Source organism: Ambystoma mexicanum, chromosome 2p (assembly GCF_040938575.1).
Source record: "Ambystoma mexicanum isolate Mex_15411 chromosome 2p, UKY_AmexF1_1, whole genome shotgun sequence".
Classification (NCBI taxonomy): Eukaryota; Metazoa; Chordata; class Amphibia; order Caudata; family Ambystomatidae; genus Ambystoma; species Ambystoma mexicanum.
In genome coordinates this window covers 904,941,380-904,956,645 of record NC_090923.1, presented here as the reverse complement: position 1 = coordinate 904,956,645, position 15,266 = coordinate 904,941,380, and the positions used below count along the sequence as shown (strand labels likewise).

The window sequence follows — 15,266 nt, the reverse complement described above, 5'->3', positions numbered from 1 at the left end:
CTGCAGGTGCAGCAAGCAGCACACCTGCGGCATGTGCTCGTTAAGCAGGTTTAAAAGCCTCAGTTTGCTTCAGTCCAGCGCTGGTCATTGATGCAGTGTTCCTGTTTGTGACTGGTCCCTTGTTCCTGGTTCTTAGCCTTGTGCCTAGTTCCAAGTTTCTATTCCTTGTTCCTTATCCATGGATTTCGAATTTATGTGCTTAATTGATTTCTGCTTCCCAGGTTCCCTTTCTGTCTTCCTCTGTTAGCAGGCAGCTTTTCTCAGTGCTTTCCCTTTTGGTGCAGCCCAGTTTGACTGTGTTCTATATTTCTTTGACTTTGTCCCTTGCTGTTGTAACCTTGATACTTTAGTCTTTCCTCTTTATAGATTAGCTTCCTGCCTTTTTCCTTCGTTTTCCCTGCTCCTGTTCCTTTACCTTTTCTTGGAATCCATTCCAGTTTTCCCTTGCACCTTTGCATATATTTCCCATTGATTATTAAGTGTGGTGTGCGGTTGTAGCTAGCTCCTGTGTGAATGCCTATGTTTTCCTCACTATTCAGTAATCACTATTCCTACTTGCCCCTTGTCTTGAGTCTTATGTATTTAGTTATCCTTCCATTGCTGTTTCAGCCTTTCGGGGTCCCTGTTTGATCAACAGGGTTCGTGGGCTTGCTGACATACAAGTTTTATTTCTCGTGTAAGTACTGTTTTTAAGTTTCCTTATTTAATACCATCAAGAGTGTTAGATCACAGATCCTGTCGTTGCTTGCCCTCTACGTGGGCTTAGCGCTGTCAGTACCTGTAACAGCATTTGTGGGTAAGGAGCTTGCCGACTTTCCTTGCAGTCATAAGGAGCATCGAAGTGCTTACCCCACATCCCTTTTCATATATTTGTATTGTTGTCACACTCTGTTTGCACTTCTGGGTTTTAGTATACATGAGTCTTGGTTCCTGTGTGCATGTTGTTTGACTCAAAGCTATTCACTGTGTGATTCTGTGCACATTTCCCTTGCCATATTCACTGCCCTTGTCCTTACCTGATAAACTCTTGATCAGGAGCCGCAACTTAAGTGGCAGTTGGCTTCGATGACTTAGTAGCACGCACCCGATGGAATCAGACTGGTTTATTCTTAGCGACTTGGAAATCACGAACTCCAGAAGAAAACAATTGTGATGTAGGATTTAACTCTTCAAGGACTGCACTTTGGGAAGTGCAAGAGTTAGAACTGCATTCAAGAATAATGTCACCTATTTCTGAAATGATTTTAATCTCTCGCTGCTCTTCAGCCACAGCGTCTGTGTGACCACTTTCACATAAAGAAGACCCTGATAGGGATACACGTTTCTCAAGATCCAGCACACCCAAATGCATTGGAGCCTATTATGTTGTTATAACTGGTGCTGATGGGCCCAATAGAGCTACGTTGCAAACTTAGACAAAGATTAAGTAATGAGCCGTTATGATCAATGGGGAGGGGAGAGTGAGCTGTGCTTTTAGCTGGATTACTTTTGTCACAGTTCTGAGAGACCCTCTCACTGACCGGTTTCTCTAGTAATTTGCTCCCAGTCCCGGAATCAACACCCTTGAGGATACCAGTGATTTTAGGTTGGAAAAAGTCCATGTTATCTGCTTTAAACATTTTGACTTTTTTTGTATGTGGGCTAGCATTGAGGCCAGGTGGAGTAGCATTGAGGCCACGTGGATATCGCGAGGGGCTGCAAGAGCGTTTTCCCACTCGTACAGTCTCACTGCGTAGGCCTTATTTATGTTGCTTGTTACTTTTCATGAGGGTAGTATTGCCTGCAATGGCAGGAAGTAGAGAGGCTAGTTCTGAGAGGGCGGGGGCAAGGAGAAGAAGTGATTACAGGCCATAGAGCAAGCTCTGCAGGCACAATAAACCTTGCCCACTTCAGCTAAAGAGCACTTTCACAATTACGCCTGGAAATGATGACCTCTCGCACTCCGCAACACTGCTCCTCAGCACTGCTCAATGCTGCAGATACTGCAAAGTAGAATAGCAACGGGCGAAGGTTAAATACCCTGTGCAACACTCCAGTGCTAATATGATTCTATAACATAGGCTGGAGCAGACCCCCACACCCCAGCTTACCCAATATACCAATTGAACGAGGACGCCTTAGCCTTACCAGAGTTCTGGCGTTTTTGGTGCTCAACTTAGCATTGCTGTGCCAAGTTGTAGAGCTAAAGGAGCTCTACTCAAGTCATGTTGGCGCCCTCTGGTGGTAGATGGACGCAGAAGCATATAGATGAAACCAAGGACCGTAAGGTTGTGCCCAATGCAGAAATAGGAAACGGCTACTCAGCACTCTTGTATCTTCGTCTCCAACCCCCAACCCCCCCACAAGGACTGCTAGAGTAAAAAGCACCTCCGATGTCTGGTCGAGCATCAAGCTGCACCCTTTCTCGACCCGCAGAACCACACGGCTGCTTCCGACACTCATGCTCTATTCATGAAATAAACCAGGAAAAAGATACTCAACCTTCTGCAGGCATTACTATCTGGAGGGAAGCTTCTTGGCGAACAGGTGGTCCTCAGAAACCTGTTCAGGTCAGTTAACAATATGGACGGTCATCCTCCCCTTAAGATATTTGTGCTTGGGAATCTCCCACAAGTATTGAGTAAAGAGGATGTGGTGTAGGAGGGAGGAAAGGTTACTCGGTATAATATGGAGTCTCCTTTCCTCCATATGTTTGCACTTCCCCCTCTTAAATATCTTAGCCATCAGTTAGGTACTGACCTGGGTGGAAAAGGAATTAGGGGTGAAGCCTGGGGAAGGGCTTGGGCTGCGGCCCACGCATACACCCAGCTTTTCATAAAAACGAAAGCAGGTTTTGGTGCTGCAAAAAAACTGCTTCCGTCCTTGTAGGACTGATTGTCCCACGAGTATGAAGGCAAGGAGGCTATGGACTAAGAGTAAAGCAGTGACTGCATTGAGTATCTTTTTCTAAACTGAGATGTTTGTGACCCAAAAAGAAGAAAATTAGTAACTAAAGTTACTAATGATTTCTGTTGTTTATTGAAGGCCTGCCTTTAGATGGAGAAATGGGAGGTGCTCCCGCCTCTTTCTTGCCCAATATTAGGCATATTATCCCATGACTGAAAGGAGGAGCTGGTGATTTGTGTAGATTGAAAAAGGGGATACAGGTGGATTGTAATAGGCTTCCTATTTGGAATATATATATATATAGATGCATGGAAGGTACGACGTTCATTCATCGTCCGTTTTTTGTTTTTGCAGTTTTCTGCCCAAAAATGTTGGCCGAAAAAAATAAAACTCATCGGAAAATATGGGGGGTGAGGGCATATAAGGGGTAGGGGGTGGGAGGATAGGGAATAAATAAAAGGGAGGGGGGCTGAAAACGGGGAAGGATTAACATAGAACCGTATGAAATGTATGCTTGTCATTCTGTTTGCTTGCTGCATGGTCTCCATTAATGGTGTCAAGTGACTTTAGAGAGGTTCAGTAGCATAACATTTTTAATATACTGAACACTATTTATGCCTTTTGAGAGAAGCACAGCTTACATTTGTATCAGGTATCAGTAGCAATGGAGTATAAATCGATTTTTCTGGTTTACCATACAGTAATAGTTTTAATCCAAGGTTGAGTTAATTGGATACAGCAAAGCGAGGGGCCGTTTAGCGAGACCGTGCTGCTTGCCGTGCCTTGTGACAGTTTCTAGTCATGCATTATATAACAGCACTCTGCATTCTGGACCCTTGTACTTGTTTCTACATTTAGTATACACCTCCCAGCATATCCGAAGTTCTGTTGGCTAAAAAGCCAGACATGGCAAAAGTGGTAACACGTGACATGAAACTACTAGGAGATATGCATGTTGCAAAACCATGTAATTTAATAAATATATTTTGTTATTTCACTAATAAAATTGCAGAAAAGGTTGATTTTGTCTATCCGGTAGCAATAAAATGATTATTACCAAACTTTGTTTCTCAAATCATTTTTGTTTCTTAAAGTAATATTGTGAGACTGCTGTTTTTACAGCGAACATTAACTGATTCAATGCAGATTTTGGTTAGTGTCCCATAAAATGCTCAGATTGAAATGGATCTTTAGGATGGTAGTGGACTGTTCGTACATTTGGTTTAAAGTTTTAATTAATCTATGGAACCAAGGTCAGCACTGATATGATGGCAGGAAAAGTCTAGACTGGATGTGGCTGCATGTTGTTAACTGTTCTCTACACACAAAGTCACGAGGGCTGCATTTATTGCGATTAATCTGATGTCGACTGTGTGTGATTCTTTCAGATGCCACCAGCATTCAGTGATCTAGCCATCTATTTCTCAGAGGAGGAGTGGGCACTCTTAGATGTCCATCAGAAGGAACTCTACCGGAGTACAATGATGGAGAACTACAGAACCTTGATGTCGCTGGGTAAAGACCTACTATGTTCACTTTACAGTAGCAGCTCGTATATATTTACTGTATAATGAATGTGTTCTGCCATGGCAGTGTGGATGAAACCAACAACTCAAGATACTGAAAAACAGTTGAACACTTTTACTTCTCTTTTTTCATCAGATCATTAATGATTTTGTATGTTGCGCCGGCATCCCCATTTACCCATTGAGGGAACCAAAGTAGCATAAAAGGCAGTTTCACTGTATCCTCTGGGCACTGGTAGCCCATTTCCAAATGCAAGATGCCAGACGTGGATGTGGTTTGTGAAGCTATCCATAGTTTGTCTAGAAATGCATTTTGTACCACGTGATTGCACCGGATGTCCTATAACCGCAGAACCAATTTAATATAAGGACATTAAGGTTGGCTCTTCCTTCTGTAGATTTTGAATGCAGTTATTACTGACCTCTAATTAAATTTCCATTAAAACTTGTATATCCCTTCCCCCATTGGCCCAAGTACCTCGGACCACCAACGTTTGCATTATCTGGTGATGCCAGGAGAGATCCTAAAACCAAGATAATCTCCTTTGGTTTCCTACTGCCCTTAATTATCTGGTTAAGTGTTCTCCCTCTGAGTGACATCACACACGATTTTGATACATTAGACCCATAGTGAGCCTTCGGGAAAGCTAAAGGGGTGCAAGCCAATATTCTGTGCCATCCTGATACAGTAAAAGTGGATTATCTTGCACTCTTAAGTATATTCATAGTGTATTCCTATATAAAGTGAAGAAGGGAGCTAGCATGTAAGGTTATTTTACACCACATGAAGATATATGGAATTCATTTCTTTCTCTTCTTGATTTTAAGTGCAGGGTGTCTCTTAAATTAAAATAAATCTGTAATATAATGTTCCATAGAACAGTCCAACCCCCATTTCTGCCTGCAACTTCCACAAAATCTTCTTGCCCACATGTTTGACTGTATTACCTTATCACATCTCCCTTAAATCTTTTTATCTCTGCACAACCAGTCCAATCTAATGTAAAGAAATGTGCCTGTCTTTACAGTGGTATGATTACAGAGACGCTGTGGTAACAAAGTGGTAGTCTTCTGTGCACTTTCTCAAATACAAGTACATCACATTCTCGGACCATGAGCTTGGTAATTTACAAGAGATAAACGGTGCCCTAAGCCAATCTTAAATCAGAACCCACAAAATTGTATTTTCATTGATCGACACCCTGGGTACAATGTTGGAATCCTGACATCCAATTGTGATCAAGGTTTCCGCCAATATTCACTGGTGTAGCCATGACTTCTGACGCCGGTATGGATTCCAATGTTTGTCCCCAATACTTGCTCCCTCACTCCCTCACCTGCTCCCTGCTCACCTGGTCCATATTCCTCTCCTGCAGCGGTCACACCTTGCCCAATACTCGTCCCCCTTCCCTGCTCCTGCTCTCTGCCCACCTTCTCACACCCCCACTGAATGGCTTTAAATAGGAAGAGTATTGTCTCTCCAGTTGCTGAGCATCACTTCCACAGCAACCATCTGTAAATGGATTTCCCTGCTACTTTTTTCTCCTCCCATCCCCTTGTCTCCACCCAGCATCCGACCCTGTGGCCAGGTGCTAATCGCTTTAATCCCTGCATCTACGGACAATGCAGCCTCTTACATGCCAAATAAGAGGCTGTGTTGCTTGCAGCTGCTGTACAGTGATGCTTGAATAGCTCAATTGGGACTCCTTCTGCTCCCCACGCCTTGTCTGCAGCCTGTGAGCAAAATATGTCTTCAATTTTTGGTATAGAGACACTCCCCACGTAGCATGAAAGTGAGCAACCGCTCCCCCCCCTCACCCCACGTTTCTTCCTCTGATTGCTTTTGGATCCCTTACTGCCACATTACCTGTCCTCCCCGTTGTTAGCTCCCTGCTCCTTTGTATTGATCCCTTGCAATCTACGTCCCTCACTGTGCACTTCCCCATATTACTTGCAAAGTGCTCCATTGCTTCCCGAAGTTAGTTCCTCGCTCTATAATTACCATAATCATAAAATTTCACTTCATCAGAAATTTGAAGTGTGGACCCCATTATTCCGGTGGGATTTCAGTACTAATAGCCTCTTGCGCCAAATTATTTTTAGTGCTGCGAATAAAGACCTGAATGTCTCAGTGCTCGTACGGATGGTAACTGTTTTTATTTTTATATTTTATTTATTGTGATTTGTTTACATTAAAACTTCACACACATAAATTAATTTAATAAAATACATAAAATAGAAACAGTTCATAATTCATTAAATCAACATAATTATTCACACTAAAAAGACAGAATAGAGAATCAAGGACTTTTTCTGCCAACTTTACATGTTGCTCCTCCAATTCTCCTTCCAAACTCATTAGCGATTCCTAAAAGATTTCTTTAAAAAAAAAATATTCCTACAACATAGATAAATTCACATGTGTGGTCATATACGATTTTCAGGCTTAGAGCCATACACGATCATATATCATTAGCGCAGAGGAACTCTTAAAAGTGTCCTTTTGTTAATTCTTCAAAGTTTTCTCAATCTGCTTCCAGATATAGTGTAAAGCGATATGAAGGGCTTTATTCTCAGTATTTAAACAATAGGACCAGAAACTGTCTCCCTTAACACCATCATAATGATTAACGAAGCATCCCAAAACGGACATCTACAATGCTCCCTTCTCTCTGCATTCAGTTAGTACATGCCTCACTGTTTCGTCCACTGTTGGTAGATTACACGGTCGACACGTACGCTCTAATTTCGGGATGACTTGTTCTGCCCCTATGACTGTCAACACAGGCAATCTGTTTGTCCGCAGCCGTAGAATAAAATTGCAAAGTGCCAGAGCTGGACATTGCATCAAGTATCTCTGAGGCGGCTTGAAATTATGGCTTACCCCTGCTATAGCTTTATAGAATTTTAGGGTTACCTTATGATCAAAGTTTACCACTCAGTCCAATTTTTCTAATTTTCTGGTAAATGTTTTCTCCAGAATATACTATTCACTATCCCAGTTGGGGTGCCAGTTTATCAGGTCAAATGTAGTTTTCACTAGCCTAGTATAACCGTCGTCACCGTCTCTGCTACAGGACTTCCTCAACAATTCCAGTAATTGACATTTGTGCTTTGTTTGTGATTTTATGTATAGAAGGCATCTCCGCTTAAGCGTCATGGTGGGAAGAGATGTCAAGCCCAATTCTACTCGTACTATTCTCAGTGGAATCGGCTGGGTGACTTAAAAAGTTTCAGAGTACCTTGACATAGTTCTCAGTCAGTATATGCACAAACTTAAAGACCCCATGCAGGTACTCAACACATTGGGCCTCATTACAAGGTTGCTGGTCTGGAAACAACGGTACCGGTAAGCTTGCCGGTACCGTTGTTTCCGGATCGGCAAACTACGAGTTATGCGAACAGGTCCTTTCAGCCCGCCAGGTCTGACCTGGTGGACTGAAAGGCACCCGCTTGCATTACTTGATGGATGCACCGGCACCATTCATGAATGGTGCCGGTGCATCCGTCCTCCCCATTCCCATTGAGTCCAATGGGACTCAAATGGGAATGGAGAGTAATATTTTCCGGCACCCGGCAATGGGCATTTACCGTGTCCGCTGAGGTTGTAATGCCCCAGTAATTGCCCATTGCCGGAAAATTCATGAATTCGACGGCAGCCGTGCCACTAATTACCGGAACGCCTACCGCCAGGGTCGTAATGACCCTCCTTGAAACAAATTCATTGGGCACACAACTTTTTACTGGTGACATTAGACGTCAAAGCCTTATACACCTCAATCAAACATGACTTGGCTGTCAAAACCATAGATTATACATTTAAGGGAAGCTCTGCTTCACATTACAGACATGTAGAGGTGCTCAAAGAGATGTTACAAGTAGCTTTGGACCACAACCAGTTTATTTTCAATGGCATATACTATTGTCAGACCCAAGGAGTAGAAATGGGTGCTAAATATGCGCCAGCACTAGCAAATCTGTTCATGGGTATGTTTGAAGTCTTAGTATATCTGGACCGTAGATATATCTCCCATGTAGTTATGTGGCACAGATATATCAATGATATCCTTATGATATGAAAAGGTAATGATAAAGATCTGATGACGTTTGTGACTGATCTGAACATTAATGAGTATGGAATTACATTTACCTGCAACAGTCACAAGCCAAATATTAACTTTTTAGATCTTCCAATTTATGTTGACGGTCCTAATCTTAAGACTTGCACATTTAGAAAGCATACCGATGTCAACTCCACTCTACATGCAACAAGCTGCCATCGCAAATCAATTATAGAGAACATTCCCATTGACGAATATATAAGAACCTGTCGGAACTGCTCAGAGGACGATGTGTTTAAGAAAGTGTGCAAACCTCTTACTAGCAGATTCTGACAGAGAGGTTATTCAAACTCTTGTATAAGAAAAGCCCAGGACAAAGTTAGGAGGATAAAAAGAGGACACGCTGGTAGCCAAACAATCGCCCACTGATGATACACCCAACACCACTTTTTTTAAACTCCATTCTCAAGGGACAATCATCTGGTTTATAAGATACTCAGGAAGCATTGGCATCTATTGTTATTGGATGATGACCTTCACAAACATTTAGATGATACTCCAAAGATCATTTTCACCAAGGCACCAACACTACGGAGCAGACCTAGTCTGTCATTTTTGCCCAAGACTGTCATCAGACCGCAGACTACATGGTTACAGACGCCGAGACAGGGGTTTTCCAAGTGCAGCACTTGCACCATATGCAAATATGCTCATCCCAGTACGCAGCATTTTGCTAACCAGCAAGGAATAAGTATTAGGATCACAGCAAACATCAATTGCAGATCTAAATATGCTGTTTATGCCATCCAATGCATTTGCAATAAAATATACATTGGCAGCACAATACGGGAGCTCAGAACCCGTATCTGGGAACATTTGTCGTCTTTTGGCAATCAAGATCCAAAACTGCCTCTTGCATTGGCAGACTAATCACCAGTTGGATAAGAAAACAGAGCTTAAATTCATTGGGCTCAAGAAAGTCTCCTTGGGGCGATCTTTGGGCACAGATGGTCGGTGAGGACTGACTGGAAGTGGACAATAAATGACTTATTTAATAGTGGAGGAATACATTTGAGTAAATGTGTTCAGTCACTGACTGGGGAGGAGAGCAGAGTTATCAAGCCCCATATTGACGCAGGGCCTCTGACAGGGGACAGGTGGAGTCCTGGTTTTGGTCTGACATTAGTGGTCTTAACTTTCACCCTATGCCGCTTTCTTCTTTTTCGATTCTACTGACAAACAGTAAGATGCCCCTCGTGTTCAGTGGGGAGGTGGGATTGCTTTTTTTAGAATAGACTAGAATGCCTTAAAGAGCTCTTACCCATTCCTTATAGAGGATAAGGTTAATTTAGAAATATAAGAATTCTCTGCTGGGGTGTCTGTGGTTTGTCTGAATGCATCCACTGTACCTCTTTTGCTGAGAGTAACCCCCCAACCCTCCAATAGTTTCCCCACGTAGAAGAATTTCTGGTTTAATATCTAGGCGCTTTACTCCGTAGGATTTCGTGAATGTGTAGTCCCTAGGGTTACCTATACATATATTGAGAAAGGAAATGTAAGAGTATGAATCCAGGGGGATTTCTGTAACCTGTTCACACAATAGAAAGGTGGATGATTGATACCCAGTGGAGGTGGTTTGTGACCAAGGCTGCCATGCCAGGGAGTATCTAGTTTTAAGCTTGTTGTATGCGAAATGGATTTTTCGCAGTGTACCTGTAAATAGCTGGTGCACCATTAATGTACTAAACTTAATAGATTACCAATGCCAGCTTTACTTGAAAGGAAATAACTCTAGTTAATATTCAAATGAGTTTCTTGGTCGACTGTATTGTTGACCCATACAAATTAAAAGTGGGTGAACACTAGCCGGTGCGGGCACTATACCTAATCAGTCAATAACTTTATATCGACAGAAGCCAAGGAAGCACATAATTTGTGATTCAAAATTAAAAGCATACATTTAATCATAGTTGGATATAAACAAATCTTTTAACTGTTGATATTAACACAATGTAAACGCCTAATTAACATGTTTTGTAGATACCTCCTTTATTGATCAAAGATACAGATAATTTGAATGTTAATTTTGTATTATTCCTGTATCAATTTTGGTGAAACGAACATACACATACAACTAGTAATGAGCCTAAAAGTGACCATTTAAAACAATGGAAATCCATAGTGCTGAGTTTATAAATTAATAAATGTTTTGAATGAGCACCATCTGCATAAACTAAATCACCTTTCTAATGGGTTGGGATTCTGTACTTAATGTTGTACATCTGTCACTCCCACAAACCAAGAAGCACAGAGAGCTCTAAAGTTGAAGCCCAGAACTGTTAATAAGATTGTGCAGACTGAATCTATAATGTGCCATGGATAATGTAGTTACCTGAGCTTTTTTTGTCAGAGAAGAGGTTCCTTCAAATAACATGTAACAAATACATTATTTTAAGGTGAAGTAGAAGGTGGTAAAAGGTCATAAACTCTTCTTTCAAAAGTAAAAATGAATCCTATAATCCTGTGTTTGCTTTTTCTGCTTGAAGAGAGAAAGAAAACAACTTTTGTTCCATTGTCCTACTGTTCTTGCAGTATAGTTGCTGAAATGTTGTTTTCTGTTTTTTCTTAGGGTTTGCAGCAGAAAAACCTGAAATTATTTCACAGATTGAAGAGCAGGAGTTACTTTTATGTAAAATGCAAGATTCTTTGACAATAAAGGTTGAATCAAGAGACGATCTGACTGTCTCTGTTCATAAGGACTTGGATTTCCCTGCACAGTTGGAAAAAGGGGGGACGTCCCCACCTGGGGATCCATCAGGGACCATTGGTGATGCAAAGATTCAAGAAGTGGTAACTAGATACTGGAACGCGTCTTCTATTAATGATTGTGAGGACTCCATTGGTCAAACATTGATTGAAGAAAATGAACAGCCACTTGTGTGGCATGTCCAAGACTTAGAAAACAGAGAGGTGATGAAAGTGGAGTGGCAATCAACTGGGAGATTTGATTACTCTTTGGAACAAGTAAAGACTCAAGATATGAATGGGACATCTCTTGGAAATGGCGAGGCTACCTTGGACCAAGTATCGATTGAGGAGATCCAGAAACCATCTGTTTGGGATGTTCGGGACTCCACAGAGCTTGTAAAGATAAGTTGGGAAATGCATTCTGACAGGAACCTTAAGAGTCACTTGGATATATCAAGAACTAATGAAAGAAAGGAGCCTTCTTTGGGGCCTTTTCCAGGCTCCACTGTACGAAAACATTTTGCAGAATGGGAGTCTATGTTTACCAGACACCTTGCAGCGAAGGGAATAGACCAGAAACGGTTTAAGGTTAGCTACATCCCCATTTGTCAAATAAATGTTGACAAAACTGGGGCAGCACTGGTCCCTGAGCCTCGGCCCTCTATCGTGAATGAGACTGCTGAGGAGCGGGTGAAGCAATCAACATGTGCACTGCCGGAGTCTTGTGCGGAAGTGGTAATTGAAGAATGGGAAGACCCGACTGGGAGGTATCTTGTAGAGAGCGTGGATGAAGCGGCCGTGGAAGAGAATAATGCAAAGGTGGTTGTGAGCCGCATGGATCGGTTGAACAGAACAGAAGAAATTGAATCTTCTATGGATTTCAGGCACTCCATAGTGCTAGAATATTTGGAGGAACCAAATGATGCCCCTATTAATGGTCCTTTGGAGGCCAAAAACCTAGTCCAAATCAAAAAGGAGGAGAAGGATGCTTCGGAATCGGAGAATTTATTGGGCCATGTAAAGGCTGAAGTGTGTCGCAAGTCAGATTGTATGGATTACCAGGCTCCCACGATCCAAGTGAAGACTGAACCAGATAAGGAACTCTATGACTGGTCTTATGAAGACCAGTCTGCAGACGGAGAGACTGATGACGGTGATGAGCCAATTCCTTGTGATCTCCAGGGTCTTCCCATGATCCTAATGAGGAATGATGAAGACATATCCGTGGGGGCAGAATGTGTAGTTGGCTTCAGTTCAGGTGAGTCTGCTGTTTCAAATACAATATTGCTACACATTTTGAGGTGTACATTTGTTTTTTTACTATTGAATTTTAAAGTGAAATAAGTCAGCTTCTCCCCACCAAGTAACACAATGTGTGTTATGTTCTAGATGGTTGTTGTACTTGCTAAAGGTGTGATTGGTGCAGGTACGCGGTGCAGACAAAATTGGGAATATCGTCCGACATGTCCAGCAAACAAAAAATCTGTAGTAAACAAATGTGTATGCTTTCCGGATCAGAGAAATCTGAAACCTAAAAGCGTTTAGATAGCATCATATTGATTGCTTCCCTTGTGTGGTTTTGCAGCACACATTAATGTCCACTGCCATTGCGAGGTTCACATCTTGTGGCCCAGCGACCTTCTTTGAAAATAAGGTCAGAAAACAGAATTTATGGATTTGCAATGGGGTTAGGCAATGATTGTTGATATTTATAACGCATCTGTACACAAGTGTTTCTAGGCGCGACAAGACAAGGAGGGGAAAACAAAGGTAGGACAACATAACCATCTAATTAGGCCTTGTGTCATTCAGATTGCACAAGTGCAGGGAAAAGGGAAGGGGAGAAGTGCCAGGGGGAGGGGCAGGGGGAAGTACAGTTAACTCACAAGTGCAGCCAGCGAGTGGCGGCTCATAAGTGCAGACAGAAGGGACTGTAGGGTTGCAGATACAAACCCTTAAGTGCTGGGGAGCCCGGAGGCAGTGCAAGGGCAACTGGTCATGCAGGAGCCTGGGCCTGAGTTCAGGGGGTGACCAGGTGACCCGTGCGCAGACTTGTAAGGTGCATGAGCAGGGGAGAGGAAGAGAAAAAGCGGAAGCGAAAAGGAAGGTCTAAGTTTGAGAGAGGCAGGGAGGCTGTTCCAGAGGGAGGCCCCAGCTGAGGAGATAGATCTGCCAAGAACAAAAAGAAATCCAAATTATGGAAAACTGCATCCCCTGCACACTTTCTAGATGGCATAAAGCCTAGTTGAGTTAAACAAAGTTTTTAAAAATCTATAGTGATTCAAAATGTTTTGACAACAGTTCATAAAGAAATTCAATAGATCATTTTGCTTTTTGAGAATACAAGGGTCTTCTCCTTTTTATTGATTTTTTTCTGTGATGACCCAACACGTTTCGAGATTCATATTCTCTTCATCAGGGGCTTACATTTTCAACATAACTTTCACAAGCAGCTATAAAGAACATATATAGAAAGGAAATTACATGAGTGTCATGCTAAATTCAAAAGAATGTTTTTATGACATTTTTCATTCAAATAAAAGTTTTTTTATCCAAATTCAGTTTTTTTCTTTTCAAAGAAATATTTTTAGCAAGAATAATCAAAAGATAGACAACAGGTCCCTAGTTTCCTTGGATGTCTGATGATACTGAACTGTAAAATAATTTTGGTAATAGACACTTATTGGTATCAGGAAGAAGTTTTAGTATGGGCAGGGTTGTGCTAAGAAATGGCGGTTTAAACACACTGTGTGACCAGTAACATGATACTGAAATTAGATGTGGTGTTTTTAGCAACTGCCTAATCAATGACCATTGTGGATATACATGATGTAAGCATTCTGGTAGATAGATCTGCCCCCAACTCTCTGCTTGGAGAAGCGTCTGACCCTGAGAGAGTTGGAGATGGATGAGCAGAAAGCTTGAAAAGGAAGATATTTGGGAAGGGAAAGTTGAAGGTAGAGCTGTCCCAGGCCCCAGCATGCCTTGTGGACGATGCAGAGGGTCTTGAAGTTGATCCTTCCAGCATCAGGGAGTGAGTGGAGAGATTTCAGAGCTGGAGAGATACAATCCCTGGGTTTGAGGCTAAGGACAAATCTTGCAGTCCTGTTCTGGATAAGTTGTAATGGTCGAAGGGTAGAGGCAGGAAGATTTAGAAAGAGACTGTTGCAATAGTCCAGGCTAGAGAGGACCAGAGCTCGGGGGAAAGTGAGAAAGGGAAGAATCCCTCTGAGGAGGTGCAGCTGATAGTTTTACTTCTTAGAGACGTCAAAGATGTGAGGAGAGAAGGAGAGGGTGGAGTCGAAGATGGTTCTTAGACTCGCAGGAAGAGGGCCCAGAGTGGGCACAGAGAGAGGGGAAAGGAGGGAGCGGGTGTTCCAGTGAGGAGGACCTCAGTCTTACTGGCAGTAAGGCAGAGATCATTGGTGGCACACCATGCTTTAATTGCGGCCTGACAGTCTGGTATGAGAAGAAGCAGAGGTGGCTGAGGGGAGCCTGAAAGAGAGCTGAGTGTCATCAACATAACAAAGAAAATTGGAGTAGAATGTAGCGATGCAGTGGGCAAGAGGTGCCAGGTAGTGTTTGAAGAGCCAGGGAGAGAGGTTAGACACTGGGGAACACCACAAGTAGAGGGAGAGATAGAAGAGAGGAAAGGCCCCCCGTTGGACCTGAGAGGGTTGGTGCGAAAGGAGGTCAACCAGTCCAGGGCCTGGAGTAGGCTGGTGACTGGAGAACAGTGTAAGGTGCAGAGGCTGGAGTGATGGAGAGTGACGAGGCGACAGCAGTGGAGAGCTGGTGGTGATAGCTAAGCGCGTAAAGGAGAAGGTGGCAAGATCCGAGTGCGTGAACAGTAGTAGATGGTGAGAGGCAAGATAGTGAGGGAAGTTGTAACAGAAAGGGAGAAGACGGGAGGGGGAGGAGTACATTAAAGGAGAGCAAGAGATAGTGGTAACAAACAAGAGGACAATTGCAGAAGGAAACAGTAACACAAGGGAGAGTCAAGATCAGCTGGCAGAAATCGGGGTTGCGGAAGGAGGTGGTGAAA

General features: G+C 42.7%; 1 protein-coding gene across 1 annotated transcript in view; it reads left to right on the top strand.

Moving 5' to 3' along the window:
- LOC138566893 (zinc finger protein 624-like) overlaps positions 1 to 15,266 on the top strand; it is a 176,134-nt gene that overhangs the window by 106,632 nt on the left and 54,236 nt on the right. The window contains exons 2-3 of the mRNA XM_069644620.1: positions 4,275 to 4,401; positions 11,103 to 12,479. Of these exons, the coding sequence (XP_069500721.1) occupies positions 4,275 to 4,401; positions 11,103 to 12,479 (1,504 nt within the window). The remainder of the gene's footprint in view (positions 1 to 4,274; positions 4,402 to 11,102; positions 12,480 to 15,266) is intronic.